This window comes from Dendrobates tinctorius, unplaced genomic scaffold (genome assembly GCF_039654945.1).
Source record: "Dendrobates tinctorius isolate UK_male_01 unplaced genomic scaffold, ASM3965494v1 ptg000030l, whole genome shotgun sequence".
In the NCBI taxonomy this organism is placed as follows: Eukaryota; Metazoa; Chordata; class Amphibia; order Anura; family Dendrobatidae; genus Dendrobates; species Dendrobates tinctorius.
The window spans coordinates 10,941,994-10,958,575 of NW_027361698.1; the positions used below are offsets into that span (position 1 = coordinate 10,941,994).

General features: G+C 46.7%; 1 protein-coding gene across 1 annotated transcript in view; it reads right to left on the reverse strand.

The window, feature by feature from the left end:
- The window catches only part of MYOZ2 (myozenin 2), a 196,466-nt gene that overhangs the window by 12,018 nt on the left and 167,866 nt on the right, over nucleotides 1-16,582 (reverse strand). The window contains exon 5 of the mRNA XM_073571854.1: nucleotides 1,497-1,680. Coding sequence (XP_073427955.1) covers nucleotides 1,497-1,680 — 184 coding nt within the window. The remainder of the gene's footprint in view (nucleotides 1-1,496; nucleotides 1,681-16,582) is intronic.

A 16,582-nucleotide genomic window follows, 5' to 3' on the forward strand; every position in this document is an offset into this window, starting at 1 on the left:
ACGCTGTGTTACACATCTGGTATCTGCCTGTAATAACAGTGACCAAAGTTAGCTCTGATTGCTGCTATTTAAATCATTTACATGCTGCTGTCAATCACTGATAACAGCATTTAAATGGCTTGCTTGACAGTGTGCTGTCTCCCATTGGCTCATGTTGGTATATTGTATGACCAATTGAACGATTGTAGTATAGTAAACTATGAATGTTTTCTAAAGTTCGATCAACTTTAGAAAACATTTCTTTATTGCTGTAGTTTTTGGAGGTCGCTCATGATCTCTGAAATGTTCTTTGCAGCCATTCTGATTTGACAGCATCTATGGTAGTTTGGAGAGGTTTCCCTCAAAAATTGACATGCGCCATCTTTTTTCCACTGCTTTTCAAAATCTTTTCAGGAAAAAAAACTCCTCAAAAAACTCCTTATATGAATAGCATAGGAGATTTCCCATAGAAATTCATTGGAAAAGTTTTCCAAGAGTTTTTGAAGAAGTTGAGGAAAATGATTATGTCCATAAAAGAACGATCTATCAAAGTATAACATTATTTAAACAATATGGTAAACACAAGCAAAAATGTAAATTCCAATATTGCTATTTTTTTGTCTTCCTATTCTCCTTACAAATGCAACAAAAACTCATCTCGTATTGATGATCTATCCAGTGGATACATGGGCATCCCCTTTAAGCAGTAACGACATTTTATTCTGAGCAATGGAAGTTCTATTAGCCTGCTGCGCGCTGATAAGGAAGTAATAGCATTACACAACCATCACTTCCAGTGTTACGAAAACCACTTTGATCTAAGCAGAAGCATAGAAAATCAATAATCTCATGTATTTGATTTAAAGGGGTTGTCCAGTCTAAAGGCCCTTTTACATTTAGCAATGCACCAGCGATCCCACCAGCGATCCGACCTGGTCAGGATCGCTGGTGCATCGCTAAATGATCGCTAGTGAGCTGTCACACAGGCAGACCTCACAGCGATGCAGCAGCAACGCAACGCACGAGAAATGGAGCCGGACATTCTCGCGCGATCAGCGATGGACAGCGGGGGAGCCAGTCGGACGTAAGTATCACACATAGCGATATCGCTATAACGTCACAAAATCGGTGACGTTATAGCGTGTAAAACCCCCTTTATTGTCCAGTCTAAATTGATAAGTCTGCAGTGACTGCAGACTTATGAATCCACACAAACTGTGCTCTATGAGGATTCGCAGGTTTCTCAGCTGGGAACGGCGGTGATATATGTGTTATACATACTCCCGGCCAGAATCCGACCAGTGTGCATGGCCTCTCAAGGTCACACCCACTAGTCAGGTTCTATCTGGGTCACATACATTGCCGCCATTCGTGGCTTCACACAATTCTATAATACAAACCCATTGGCGCTCGAAGCAATACCAGATACTGCTTTGTAAGGTAATGTATTCTCCCCATAGAGGGGCAGTAACTAACAATGCAGAATATAATGGAGGGAATTAATCTGCAATATTTACCTGTTGAAACTTCTATAGTCTGGAGCCTCCACCTTGTTTCCCGGAGTGGGCATTTTGGGATATAGAGCCTCTAGGAGATCTGGGTCATTAACTATTGCTTCTTGCCAAGGAGACATGTAATACTTAGGAACCGCAGTCTCATTGAATTTTTCTGGAGGAATTTCTTTAAGTGGACCTGTGTATCCTGGATAAGTAAAGAAACACAACTGACATTAATATGGCATTATGTTCAATTACGTAAAGGGACTGCACTGGATTTTAAAAACATGGCTACTTTCCTCCAAAAACAGAACCACAGCTGTCCATGGGTTGTGCATGGCACTGCTGCTTAACCTCATTCACTTCAGTAGAGCATGGTTCAAGGTCAGAACGCTAGTGGGTGCAGAGGTCCAGTCACTCGCAGGTCCTGGAGCCTTAAAGCTCCACTCCAGCATTTTTTTTAGTTTTACTGCTGGAGTTTTGTTTCTAACCTAAGATCCCAGACCCTGCTCTCATACTTATCTGCCGCATTCTTCCCCTTCCATTGCTGTTGCTCCTGTTGGTCTCTGGCAGTTTGTGATCTGCCAAATCGCTTCATGGAGTGCGCCAGAGTTCACTCTTCAATATGTGAGCCTCGTTCTGACTCTCATAGACTTGCATTGAGAGTTTGTGTAATTTCTGACTTCCAGCCTGTCAGAAACTGCGGTCAGAAGATGGCACCATGGGACTAGAGTGGCACCAAAAAAGGAGAAAACAACGGAGGGTGATTATAAGACTGGGGCAGGGACCACTCCACCGCTGAATAAAAAAAATGCTGCAGTCGTGCTTTAAAGGCACAAATATCCCTTTGGTCTATGTGAGAAGTCCAATACGATTAAAGACCTGTAATAGTTGGGGGCCCTATTGGAAATTTTGAGTTGGGGCCCAATAGCTGGCCACTGGCTCAGCTCCAATAAAAGGCACAACTTGTGGACAGGTGCGAGACTGTTTCTGGGAGAAAGCAGCAATGCTGCTGAAACCCTGTTAAACCCCTTTAAATATTGTAATTTCTATATAATCTTTGCATCCTATTTTATTTTTACTCACAATGGCAAATGGGCATATATATGTGTACTTATGTTTTATAATCTCAACATGAAACTTCTCACCTAAATGGCCTGTTAAGACTTCAATATATATACTGTGTGTATATATATATATATATATATATATATATAGACAATATATATATGTTTAGACCACATATATTTCAAACCCATAGCAGACTATGTACAGGATCACATGATGGGTCTAGAATATTTCCAGCTCTTCTTGTATGCAATGATCACACAAGAAGTGTTCAGAAGCATGCCGGATTGGGTTTCCAAACTAGGTTCGCATATACCATGCCAAACACTGGCTCAAGTGATGCAAATCACACCATCACTGGGCTTGACAGTGTAAATATTTTCTCAGGATGATGAGTAAAGTTTCACTATCTGGAAACCAGACAGAGACGTCTGAGATTGGCAAATTCCGTAGGAGCACTTTATATTGTGCTGTATAACGCCAACCAGAAAGTTTGTTGGAGGAAGGATAAAGTCATCTACAGACCAGGCAAGGCTGGGCAGAGAGCTGGCATGTATAACTGAGTCATAAGTAGTAGAGGAAAAATAGTCAGAAAAACATGAATATTGATGGTTAGGAATTCAATGAAATGGAAAGGGCTAATACAGAAGTAGAGTCTAGGTTTAGGATAAAAAAGGGAATGGAAGGGTTGTAGGAAAAGTTGGGAAGAGTGTTGTGGAATTTTTTAGAGGTCATGGCAGCGAGCAAGGTGATGGGAACCTGAAGGCAAGTGGGTGCCGAAACAAAGCAAAGAACCCATATAGAGGCAAGGGATATTGTTCTGATGTAGTCAGAGGTCTCAGTATCGTTCACAAGCCATAATAAAATCTGAATAATGGTTCTCTTAATAATGAAATATAGACCTCGCTTTCAGTTTGTAATAAGCGGGAGGTTGTGGCACTGAATGATTCACACATATGTTCTATGATCGGAATTAGGGTAGATACGAAAAAAACAGGCGAGGATAGAGATAAGTGAGCAGAAACTGGGGGACACAGTTCAGCCTTTTGGCGGGCTCGCAGTATATTTGGAAGGGATACATAATAATTTGTACACCGTACAGCAGTGAATGGAAATAAAGAGTAGTGTATTGAAGCCATAACCTCATACTTTTACCACTTCATAATACTTTATGGTGTAAAACTACAGTAGCTGCACACTATTTTCCGGGTGTGGCCGTGAATGTTCGGAATTCCTCATTCAGGATGGATCTGTATAAAAGAAGCTAAGATGCTTTTTTTTAGGAAAGCTGCTTTGTCTACTTATTGAAAAGACTTAATTAAGAGATTATTAGAAGAGTTTTCACATGCCAAACTCTGCTAAGAAAAAAACAAAATCATCAGAGCTTGAAGGCCTGTACATTTCTAGGTGTCAGTCATGTATTTCGCTGAATATAGAAGTTGCAAGAGTTTCTATACAATATGTATATGTAAATCTATCTGGAAGGTCATCTTGCCTTTTCATTTTGCAGATGTGGCTTATTTTGTTGTATGTTTTGACCACATTAAAAAAAATATTATGGGCCATCAAAAATTCATGCAACATTTTTATTTGTTGTCCAGAATGGTTTTACTAAATATCTAATGCCACTGATACATGTGTGCAGAATTCATAAACTTACTGTGAAAACATTGGGAGAAAATGAGTAAGGGAACCATATTACATTTTTTTAAAAATAATCAGTAATATCATTGAAGAGCCCCACTACAGACATAACATAAGATAGCCCATATGCATTCCTGCCAAGCATCCCGGATTTAGCAGAACAATCCCTAATTTAGGGAACTATCCTGCAGTTCTGAGAAGTAGAGGGTATGTGATGACTTCAAATACATCTGTGCTCTATGGACACAGATATAGTTGGCTGTGACGGTGGCGCATGGAGCCAACAGGTCTTTGCTGCACCATTGTGACTTTTGAGAATGTCACGTGAATTGATGGCAAGACATGCAAAGACCAGTTGCAACCTAGGAGGAGCACGCAAAGATGTGACAGGCAAGTGTGAAGTATTTGATCATACTGTGTTTGAGGGAATATACTGTGGGGTCATCAAACTGTGTGCAGGGGCGCTGTGGTGAAATTACACTGTGAATATCTTGGGGGGTATAATATTGTGTGTGTCACATTTTGAGACTCATCATACTGTGTTACTCTGATGTTGAATTTTGGGAAATCATACTGTGTGTGGGGAGGCCTTGTGGGCATCATATTGTGTGTGAGGGCAGTGGAGGAATCATACTGTTTGTGTAGGGGTTTTGAGGAATTAAATCTTAGTGGGGGAATTATGTTCTGTGGGAGACTGTGGGGGCATAATATTGTAAAAGGAGGAATTTGCGGGCATGATACTGCATGGTAGGTAATATATTGTGGGGAACATCTTACTGTGTGAGGGAGAATGTACTGTGTGGGATATTATACTGTATTGGGGCAAAATACTGTGTATAAGGGACTGTGGGAGCATCATACTGTGTGTGGTTGAGTATGGGGAAATCATAAAGTGTGAGAGATGGTTTGTACGTGCATAAATCTGTATTATACTATGGGAACATCATACTGTATGGGGGATTCTACTGTTGGGGCATCATACTGTGTATGGGGGAATTTATTCTGTGGGCCATCATTATATTATTACTAGATGGTGGCCCGATTCTATTGCATCGGGTATTCTAGAGTCTCTGTTAAAATAAAAAATAGTTATATACTCACCTTCAGACGGCCCCCAGACTCTTTCTCTCCTCTCCACGCTCCCGGCATCTTCCGGTTCCAGTAATGCTTTGCGCGAAACACCGCTGATGACGTCGCGCTCTCGCGAGAGTGATGTCATCTTCAGCCTTTCTCGCTAAACATTACTGGAACTGGAAGATGCCAGGCGCGTGGCGAGAGGAGGGACAGAGTCCGGGGGATGTCGGAAGGTGAGTATATAACTATTTTTTATTTTAACAGAGACTCTAAAATACCCGATGCGATAGAATTGGGCCACCATATAGTGTATTATACTCCTGTTACACCCGGAGCTGCTGTCACTGTTCTGCTGTTACCTAATGTATTGTACGCCTGTTACACCCAGCGCTGCTGTCACTGTTCTGCTGTTATCTAATGTATTGTACTCCAGTTACTCCCAGAGCTGCAGTCACTGTTCTGCTTTTACCTAATGTATTGTAGTCCAGTTACACCCAGAGCTGCAGTCACCATTCTGCGCTTACCTAATGTATTATACTCCTGTTACAGCCAGAGCTGCAGTCACTGTTCAGATCTTACCAAATGTATTGTACTCAAGTTACACCCAGAGCTGCAGTCACTGTTCGGCTATTACCTAATGTACTCCTGTTACACAGAGAGCTGCAGTCACTGTTCTGCTGTTACCTAATGTAGTGTACTCCAGTTACACCCAGATCTGCAGTCATTGTTCTGCTGTTACCTAATGTATTGTACTCCAGTTACTCTCAGAGCTGCAGTCACTGTTCTGCTTTTACCTAATGTATTGTAGTCCAGTTACACCCAGAGCTGCAGTCACCGTTCTGCTCTTACCTAATGTATTATACTCCTGTTACAGCCAGAGCTGCAGTCACTGTTCAGATCTTACCTAATGTATTGTACTCCAGTTACACCCAGATCTGCAGTCACTGTTCTGCTGTTACCTAATGTACTCCTGCTACACCCAGAGCTGCAGTCTCTGTTCTGCAGTTACCTAATATAGTGTACTCCAGTTACACCCAGAGCTGCAGTCACTTTTCTGCTCTTACCTAATGTATTGTATATGTACAGGACTGTGCCTGTGTAATGAGCAACGCAGCAGTGATGCCTTTAACGGCTGTAATGTGCCTGTACAATAAGCGATGCAGCCGTGTTGCCGTGATGACTAAGTGACTGTTGCTGATTGGTCACGGCCTAACTGCCGCGACCAATCAGCCACGCAGGATTTCGGTTACAGACAGACATGATAAGGAAATTATATATATATATAGATATTATATATTATATTCTGTGTAAGGTAATGTACTTTGGAGGGTATTATTCTGTTTGTGTGGAGGATTGTACTATGGGGTTCTCATACTGTGTGTCAAAGGGTTGTGGGGACAATGTATTGTGGGTAGAGGATAGTGGAGGTATTATACTTATTACACTGTGTGTGGGAGAAAGTACTGTAAGGGATATTATACTGCATGTGTGTGGGGGCACTGTGGGGGGCCATGAAAGTGGTACCATAAAGTGTGGGAACTTTGAGAATGACAAGAAGCAATATTTCTATTTGGGCACATATAAAGGACTAGGTTAAATTAGGGAAGTGGCATAGTGTAAAATATAAATTGCCACAGTGGACTTTGCAGTATGTGTACCTTTTTCCTTTGTTTTCGAATAGGAAGAAATGCATATAAAGTATACAGTGGGTATGGAAAGTATTCAGACCCCTTTAAATTTTTCATTGCAGCCATTTGATAAATTAAAAAAAGTTCATTTTTTCACAATAATGTACACTCTGCACCCCATCTTGACTGAAAAAAAACAGAAATGTAGAAATTTTTGCAAATTTATTAAAAAAGAAAAACGGAACTATCACATGGTGATAAGTATTCAGACCATTTGCTCAGACACTCATATTTAAGTCACATGCCGTCCATTTCCATGTGATCCTCCTTGAGATGGTTCTACTCCTTCATTGGAGTCCAGCTGTGTTTAATTAAACTGATAGGACTAGATTTGTAAAGTCACACACCTGTCTATATAAGACCTCACAGCTCACAGTGCATGTCAGACCAAATGAGAATCATGAGGTCAAAGGAACTGGCCAAGGAGCTCAGAGACAGAATTATGGCAAGGCACAGATCTGGCCAAGGTTACAAAAGAATTTCTGCAGTACTCAAGGTTCCTAAGAGCACATTGTCCTCCATAATTCTTAAATTAAATAAGTTTGGGACCACCAGAAGTCTTCCTAGACCTGGCCATCCAGCCACAACGAGCAATTGTGGGAGAAGAGCCTTTGGTGAGAGAGGTAAAGAAGAACCCCAAGATCACTGTGGCTGTGCTCCACAGATACAGTAGGGAAATTGGAGAATGTTCCACAAAGTCAACTATCACTGCAGTCCTCCACCAGTCGGGCCTTTATGGCAGAGGTGCCTGACGAAAGCCTCTCCTCAGTGCAAGACATGTAAAAGTCTGCATAGAGTTTGCTAAAAAATACATGGACTCCTAAACTATGAGAAATAAGATTCTCTAGTCTGATGAGACAAAGATAGAAATTTTTGGTGATAATTCTAAGCAGTATGTGTGGAGAAAACTAGGCACTGCTCATCACTTGCCCAATACAATCCCAACAGTGATACATGGTGGTGAAAGCATCATGCTATGGGGGTGTTTTTCAGCGGCAGGAACAAGACAACTGGTTGCAATTGAAGGAAACATGAATGCGGACAAGTACAGAGATATCCTGGATGAAAACCGCTTCCAGAATGCTCTGGACGTCAAACTTGGCCGAAAGTTCACCTTCCAACAAGAAAATGACCCTAAGCACACAGCTAAAATAACAAAGGAGTGGCTTCAGAACAGCTATGTGACCTTTCTTGACAGGCCCAACCAGAGCCCTGAACTAAACCCAACTGAGAATCTCTGGAGAGACCAGAAAATAGCTGTCCACCAACATTCACCATCCAACCTGATAGAACTGGAGAGGATCTGCAAGGAAGAATAGTAGAGAATCCCCAAATCCAGGTGTGAAAAACTTGTTGCATCATTACCAAGACTCATGGCTGTACTAGCTCAAAAGGGTTCTTCTAGTCAATGCTGAGCAAAGGGTCTGAATACTTATGACAAAGTGATATTTCAGTTTTTCTTTTTTAATAAATTAGCAAAAATTTCTACATTTCTGTTTTTTCAGTCAAGATGGGGTGCAGAGTGTACATTAATGAGAAAAAAATGAACTTTTTTGAATTTACCAAATAGCTGCAATGAAACAAAGAATGAAAAATTTAAAGGGGTTTGAATATTTTCTGTACCCACTGTACACTTTTAAAATAGGGAAAAGTGGCCATACAAATCCTGCATGCCTTAACCAACATCAGGGGAAGGTTGGCTAGTAGTGTTGAGCATTCCGATACCGCAAGTATCGGGTATCGGCCGATATTAGCGGTATCGGAATTCCGATACTTAGTTCCGATACTTTTGTCATATCGGATTCCGGAATCGGAATCGGAATAGGAAGTTCCCATCATGCTATGAGCCTGCTTGCTTTGATTAAGCCAATGGGAATCCTCCGAAGTGTGGGCACATCCTGTTAGGCATGTAGGCATGTTAACTATTGGCATGGCTGTGATTGGCTGCCGAAATGATGTCATGATGCACTATAAAAGCCACCGCAGCCGCCATTTCTGGTCACTCTGCTGTGAATTCAGTTAGGGACAGGCTGCTGTAGAAGACTGTGAGGGACAGTTAGAAATAGCGATTCCACCAAACATCTAGTGCTTTACCCAGGCTACATAAACCACCACTGTAGCCTTCTTTGCCCTAGCAGCAGTGTTCACAGCTGTCTGCAAGGGCTGTGTGAGTGCAGCTCACGCTGTGGAGTGGGTCCTGCAGCCACGTCAGGCTGTAGGCCACCCAGTGTGATCACTGCTGCCTCATACATCTTTTATTTTTTGAGCTGCATTTTTTACATAATTTCAATCTAGTGTGCTTCCATCCGTATCCATATACGTTGGTTGCAAACACTAGTAGTAGACAGCGGAGCCTTTCTGCAGCCTTTCAGTGCTAGTGTCCACTTTGCTGCACTGTTCACGGCTGTCTGAGAGGTCTCTTACTGTGTGTGAGTGCAGCTCACGCTGAGTAGTGTGTCCTGCAGCTACGTCTGGCTGTAGGACGCTCAGCGTGCGTCAGTGCCTCACACATATTTTTATTTGAGTGCAGCTCATTTTTTCTTCTATTAGTGTGCATCCATCCGTCTCCATCTACGGTGGTTGCAAACACTATATAGGAGTACACAGCGGAGCCTTTCTGCAGCCTGTCAGTGCCAGTGCCCACTTAGCTGCACTGTTGACGGCTGTCTGAGAGGCCTCTGACTGTGTGTGAGTGCAGCTCACGCTGAGTAGAGTGTCCTGCAGCTACGTCTGGTTGTAGGACGCTCAACGTGCGTCACTGCCTCACACATATTTGTCTTTGAGTGCAGCTCATTTTTTCTTCTCCTATTAGTGTGCATCCATCCGTATCCATCAACATTGGTTGGTTGCAAACACTATATAGGAGTAGATAGAGGAGCCTTTTTTTCTGGCTTGTGCCCTGCCGGCGCAGCCAGATTAGTATTACCCAATTTTTTTGGAGCCTCATCTTTTGCATTGTAGGTTACCTGCCTGCATTGTAATAGCTCCAAAAAGTTGGTGATACTATCAGTTTCAATTCTTTGTTCACATACTTTGAGTTTGTTTCCAACAAAGAAACCACAAAAAAAGTTCACCAAACACTACATTTTGAACTTGTGTAGGCCACATCAGCTCCTATTAAAGTCTAGTCCACACACACACACTTCATAAAATTAGTGTTTCTTGTACCTGTAACCAGCTGTTCAGGAATAAGCACACTAAGGCCCCCCTTTGTACTTTTTTGCCTATCTTAAGCAGTCTTGCAAGATGAAGAAGGCAGGGAGTAAGGCGCGTGGGCGTGGGCGTGGGCGTGGAGTTTCAGCAGGGAGAGGACGTGGGGATTCTGCAGGGAGAGGACGTGGGGATTCTACAGGTAGAGGACGTGGGTATTCTGGGCCTGCTGCGGGCACCAGTGGATCAGCATCCCCCAGTTTTAGCAGGCAACAGTCCTTTATGCGCAGCTTTGTAGGACCTCAACGTACCCCACTGCTGCGGGAGGAACAAATTGAAGCCGTCGTCGGATGGATGGCAGCTAACGCATCGACTTCAATTACTTCCGCATCCTCTCAGGGTCAGAGCACCGAAGAGCAACCATCTGTCTCTTCACCACCTGCCAAAGTGCCCAGGCAGTCAGAGAGACATGGACAGGAGCCATCACAGTCTCTACTTCTGTTCTCGGAATCTGTTGGCTTGGAAAGAGGGGGCCAGCCAAGCAGCATTCCTGAATGTGAAGAAGAGGGAGTATGCAGTGATGCGCAACTTCTTTGTCCCTCTGAATCTGAAGAGGCGAGTGGGCCAGTGCCTATGGTCAGCACACCTCAGTACGCATCAGATGATGACGAGACTCAGTTGCCACTTTCTGGTGCGTACGGTGCTGGCGAGACAACCCCGGAGAAGCAGCTGTTTGAAGAGGGGAGGGAAGATGATGAGGTCCTTGACCCATCATGGCGTGAGCAACAGGAAGGTGGTGGGAGCAGCTCGGAGGAAGAGATTCCCCTACCGGCCAAAACAGGAGGCAGAGGGAGGGGGAAGACTTGGTTGCCTGTACCCTCCACTTCGGCACCCGTTAGGAGCATTCCTCCTTCCAAAGGCAAACCGGGCGCTCACAAGAGTTGCAGTGCGTGGTCCTTTTTTGACACAGTTGCAGATGACATTTGCTTTGTCAAATGCAAGCTGTGTCATCAGAGAGTCAAAAGAGGGAGAAATGTCAGCAACCTCAATACCACAAATATGTGGAAACATGTGCGCACCAAGCACGAGTTGGAGTTGCAGAGACACCCTGAAGACGTAGGCCAACGTACAGCACCACCTACCACCTCTTCAGTTCGTGTTGGGCCCTCTTCCTCCAGCTCACACACTGCTGGTTCGGCTTCCTCACAGGATCGCCAAGGAAGAACCTCTGCCACTGTTGTCCGGAGACCCTGTCAGATTACACCCATAGCAGCACGTTCCCATCCATCACAGCCATCGGTAGCACAGGCATGGGATAAAAGGCGCCCTTACTCGGCAAACCATCCCCGAGCACAGTCTCTGAATGCTGGCATTGCCAAACTTCTGGCAGTTGAAATGCTGTCATTCAGGCTGGTGGACACTGACACCTTCCGGGACTTAATGGCATTGGCAGTCCCCCAATACAACGTGCCCAGCCGCTTTTATTTCAGCAGGCGAGCCGTCCCTGCCCTGAAGAAACATGTTGAGGGCAAAATAAAACATGCGCTACTAAACGCTGTTAGTAGCAAGGTCCACCTGACCACCGATGCGTGGACCAGTAACCATGGACAGGGACGATACCTTTCCCTCACTGCCCACTGGGTCAATGTTGTGGAGCCGGGTACGGATCTGGAGAGTGGCGCTGTACGTGTTCTTCCAACGCCACGGATTGCAGGACTCCAGTCTGTACACATAGACTCCTCCTCCTACTCAAGTTCCTCAGAAACAGCAGAGCAGGAGCCTGTTACGACCGATATGAGCACAGCCGTGGCCAAACGTCAACAGGCTGTACTCAAATTAATTTCTTTGGGGAATCGAAGCCACACAGCGCAGGAGCTCTGGAATGCTATCAAGCTGGAGAGCGATGTGTGGTTTGGGCCAGCGAATCTCCAGTCGGGCTTGGTAGTGTGTGACAATGGCCGAAATCTGGTGGCAGCTCTTGGCCTAGGCAACCTCACACACATCCCATGTCTGGCACATGTTCTTAACTTGGTCGTGCAGAGCTTTCTGAGGGACTATCCGGATCTTGCTGCACTGTTGCACAAGGTCCGCATAGAGTGCGCTCACTTGCGACGTTCCAGCACGGCAAGATCGCGCCTCGCTGCTCTGCAGCGACGATTTGGCCTTCCGGAACATCGCATCATATGTGACCTACCCACCCGGTGGAATTCAACGTTACATATGTTGGAGCGGTTGTGTGAGCAGCAGGCAGCAGTCATGGAGTACCAGCTGCATCAGGCGCAAACAAGTCGCACTGTGCGCCGTTCACACTTCAGCACCATTGAGTGGGCCTCTATGAAGGACATCTGCCTCGTTTTGCGTGCCTTCGATGAATCCACGCGGATGGCGAGTGCAGATGATGCACTAGTCAGCATGACTGTCCCCCTTATCTGCCTGCTTCAACAAACACTGCAAGCACTAAGGGATGAGGTTTCAGAAGAGGTGGAGGATGAGGAGTCCCAAATGCCATCTGCTTCTGGACAGTCTGCGCTACGTGTTTCCTCACAAAGGCCTAGGCAGGGGACACTTTGTGAGGAGGATGAGGAGGAGTCGATGGAGGAGGAAGACATCTCTCCAGAGGAGGGAGGTACACAAACCTCTACTCAGTATGTACAGCGAGGGTGGGGTGATGCAGAGCAGGCCGAGGTCACGCCTCAAACAGGGGACAGCGGTTCTTTGGCAGTTGGGAGTCTGCAGCACATGGTTGATTTCATGCTGCAGTGCCTGAGAAACGACCGCCGCATTGCCCACATTCTCGTCTCGGCTGATTATTGGGTGTACACCCTCCTAGATCCTCGCTACCGGGACAGCGTACAAAGGCTCATACCAACGTTGAACCGGGAGCGTAAAATGCGGGAGTACGAAGAGTCACTGGTGCAGTCCATAATGTTTTCCATTCCACCCGACAGCATTGTTGCTAGTGCTTTACAAAGCAGCTCTGTGCGTCGAGGCAGTGGAGGAAACTCTGCACAAAGAGGGAGCAGAGGCAGCGCCGCAGCACAAGGCAAGACCACTATGGCCCAAATGTGGCAAAGTTTTGTGTGTCCACCACAATTGTCTACACCATCAGCGACGCCTCGAGTCAGCAGGAGGCAACGCTTCCGTCAGATGGTGTCAGACTACATGTCTTGCCCTGTCGCTGTACTCCCAGATGGCTCTTCCCCCTTCAAGTTTTGGGTCTCTAAGCTGGATACATGGCCAGAGCTTAGCCAGTATGCATTGGAGGTGCTGGCTTGCCCTGCTGCCAGTGTATTATCGGAACGTGTCTTTAGTGCCGCAGGTGGTGTACTAACAGACCGTCGCACGCGACTATCTTCCGATAATGTTGACCGGCTGACTTTTCTGAAAATGAACAAGGCCTGGATCTCCAAAGACTTTGCCATTCCTCTTACAGACTAAATTAGTGGTTGGCAACTGTATCCAGGTCTGCTGGTGTGTTCATTTTTCTACCACCTGAACTATAATCCCTTTGCTTCAACACAGCCAGTTGTCGCTCAGATGTGTCGTCTGCACAGAGAAACACACTAGCTCCTGTGTTAGTGGGGTTCAGTAATGCCAGCTGATCCCCTGTTGTGTGGACGGCAAAGTCACCAGCTCCATCAACATTCAAACCACTACTGATTTTTAACCGTGCCCAACTTAGGTCTCTGGCTCCACTGTCTCTACTATTTCCCCTGACCTCCAACCCCGCCATCTACATCTCTGAAGTGGCGTCAGCACAATCTACACTTGATCCTGTGTTCCTGTGGCTCAGTCCCATCAGTTTATCCCCTGATGTGTGTCCGGCAAGGTCTCCTGCTCTGTCCACATTCCCATAACCAGTAGTGGGAATGAGGACAGAGCTGGCGAACTTGCCGGACAAACATCAGGGGATCAACTGACGGGACTGAGCACCAGTAACACAGGAACAAGTGTAGATTGTGCTGATGCCACTTCAGAGATGTAGCTGGCGGGGTTGGAGGCCAGGGTAAATAGTAGAGACAGTGGAGCCAGAGGCCTAAGTGGAGCATGGTTAGAATCAGTAGTAGTCCACAACCTCCATAAAAACCGCTACCCATTGGCCTCTGCATGCGGCATGCGTAATCCTGGGCTCCAACAGCGTCAGTTGGTGTTTAGAAGTGTCGTCTCCACAGAGCCAAACACATTCGTTAGAGTGTTAGTGGGGATCAGCACTGCCAGCTGTTCCCCTGCTGTGGAGATGGCAAGTCTCCTGCTGCCTTCACCTGCCAAAATCCAGTAGGCCCCAGCCTGCTCCTCGCCTAATCCTGGGCTCCAACAGCGTCAGTTGGTGTTCAGAAGTGTCGTCTCCACAGAGCCAAACACATTCGTTCAAGTGTTAGTGGGTTCAGCACTGCCAGCTGTTCCCCTGCTGTGGAGATGGCAAGTCTCCTGCTGCCTTCACCTGCCAAAATCCAGTAGGCCACAGCCTGCTCCTCGCCTAATCCTGGGCTCCAACAGCGTCAGTTGGTGTTCAGAAGTGTCGTCTCCACAGAGCCAAACACATTCGTTAGAGTGTTAGTGGGGTTCAGCACTGCCAGCTGTTCCCCTGCTGTGGAGATGGCAAGTCTCCTGCTGCCTTCACCTGCCAAAATCCAGTAGGCCACAGCCTGCTCCTCGCCTAATCCTGGGCTCCAACAGCGTCAGTTGATGTTCAGAAGTGTCGTCTCCACAGAGCCAAACACATTCGTTAGAGTGTTAGTGGGGTTCAGCACTGCCAGCTGTTCCCCTGCTGTGGAGATGGCAAGTCTCCTGCTGCCTTCACCTGCCAAAATCCAGTAGGCCCCAGCCTGCTCCTCGCCTAATCCTGGGCTCCAACAGCGTCAGTTGGTGTTCAGAAGTGTCGTCTCCACAGAGCCAAACACATTCGTTCGAGTGTTAGTGGGGTTCAGCACTGCCAGCTGTTCCCCTGCTGTGGAGATGGCAAGTCTCCTGTTGCCTTCACCTGCCAAAATCCAGTAGGCCACAGCCTGCTCCTCGCCTAATCCTGGGCTCCAACAGCGTCAGTTGGTGTTCAGAAGTGTCGTCTCCACAGAGCCAAACACATTCGTTAGAGTGTTAGTGGGGTTCAGCACTGCCAGCTGTTCCCCTGCTGTGGAGATGGCAAGTCTCCTGCTGCCTTCACCTGCCAAAATCCAGTAGGCCACAGCCTGCTCCTCGACTAATCCTGGGCTCCAACAGCGTCAGTTGGTGTTCAGAAGTGTCGTCTCCACAGAGCCAAACACATTCGTTAGAGTGTTAGTGGGGTTCAGCACTGCCAGCTGTTCCCCTGCTGTGGAGATGGCAAGTCTCCTGCTGCCTTCACCTGCCAAAATCCAGTAGGCCCCAGCCTGCTCCTCGCCTAATCCTGGGCTCCAACAGCGTCAGTTGGTGTTCAGAAGTGTCGTCTCCACAGAGCCAAACACATTCGTTCGAGTGTTAGTGGGGTTCAGCACTTCCAGCTGTTCCCCTGCTGTGGAGATGGCAAGTCTCCTGCTGCCTTCACCTGCCAAAATCCAGTAGGCCACAGCCTGCTCCTTGCCTAATCCTGGGCTCCAACAGCGTCAGTTGGTGTTCAGAAGTGTCGTCTCCACAGAGCCAAACACATTCGTTAGAGTGTTAGTGGGGTTCAGCACTGCCAGCTGTTCCCCTGCTGTGGAGATGGCAAGTCTCCTGCTGCCTTCACCTGCCAAAATCCAGTAGGCCACAGCCTGCTCCTCGACTAATCCTGGGCTCCAACAGCGTCAGTTGGTGTTCAGAAGTGTCATCTCCACAGAGCCAAACACATTCGTTAGAGTGTTAGTGGGGTTCAGCACTGCCAGCTGTTTCCCTGCTGTGGAGATGGCAAGTCTCCTGCTGCCTTCACCTGCCAAAATCCAGTAGGCCCCAGCCTGCTCCTCGCCTAATCCTGGGCTCCAACAGCGTCAGTTGGTGTTCAGAAGTGTCGTCTCCACAGAGCCAAACACATTCGTTCGAGTGTTAGTGGGGTTCAGCACTGCCAGCTGTTCCCCTGCTGTGGAGATGGCAAGTCTCCTGCTGCCTTCACCTGCCAAAATCCAGTAGGCCACAGCCTGCTCCTCGCCTAATCCTGGGCTCCAACAGCGTCAGTTGGTGTTCAGAAGTGTCGTCTCCACAGAGCCAAACACATTCGTTCGAGTGTTAGTGGGGTTCAGCACTGCCAGCTGTTCCCCTGCTGTGGAGATGGCAAGTCTCCTGCTGCCTTCACCTGCCAAAATCCAGTAGGCCACAGCCTGCTCCTCGACTAATCCTGGGCTCCAACAGCGTCAGTTGGTGTTCAGAAGTGTCGTCTCCACAGAGCCAAACACATTCGTTAGAGTGTTAGTGAGGTTCAGCACTGCCAGCTGTTCCCCTGCTGTGGAGATGGCAAGTCTCCTGCTGCCTTCACCTGCCAAAATCCAGTAGGCCACAGCCTGCTCCTCGCCTAATCCTGGGCTCCAACAGCGTCAG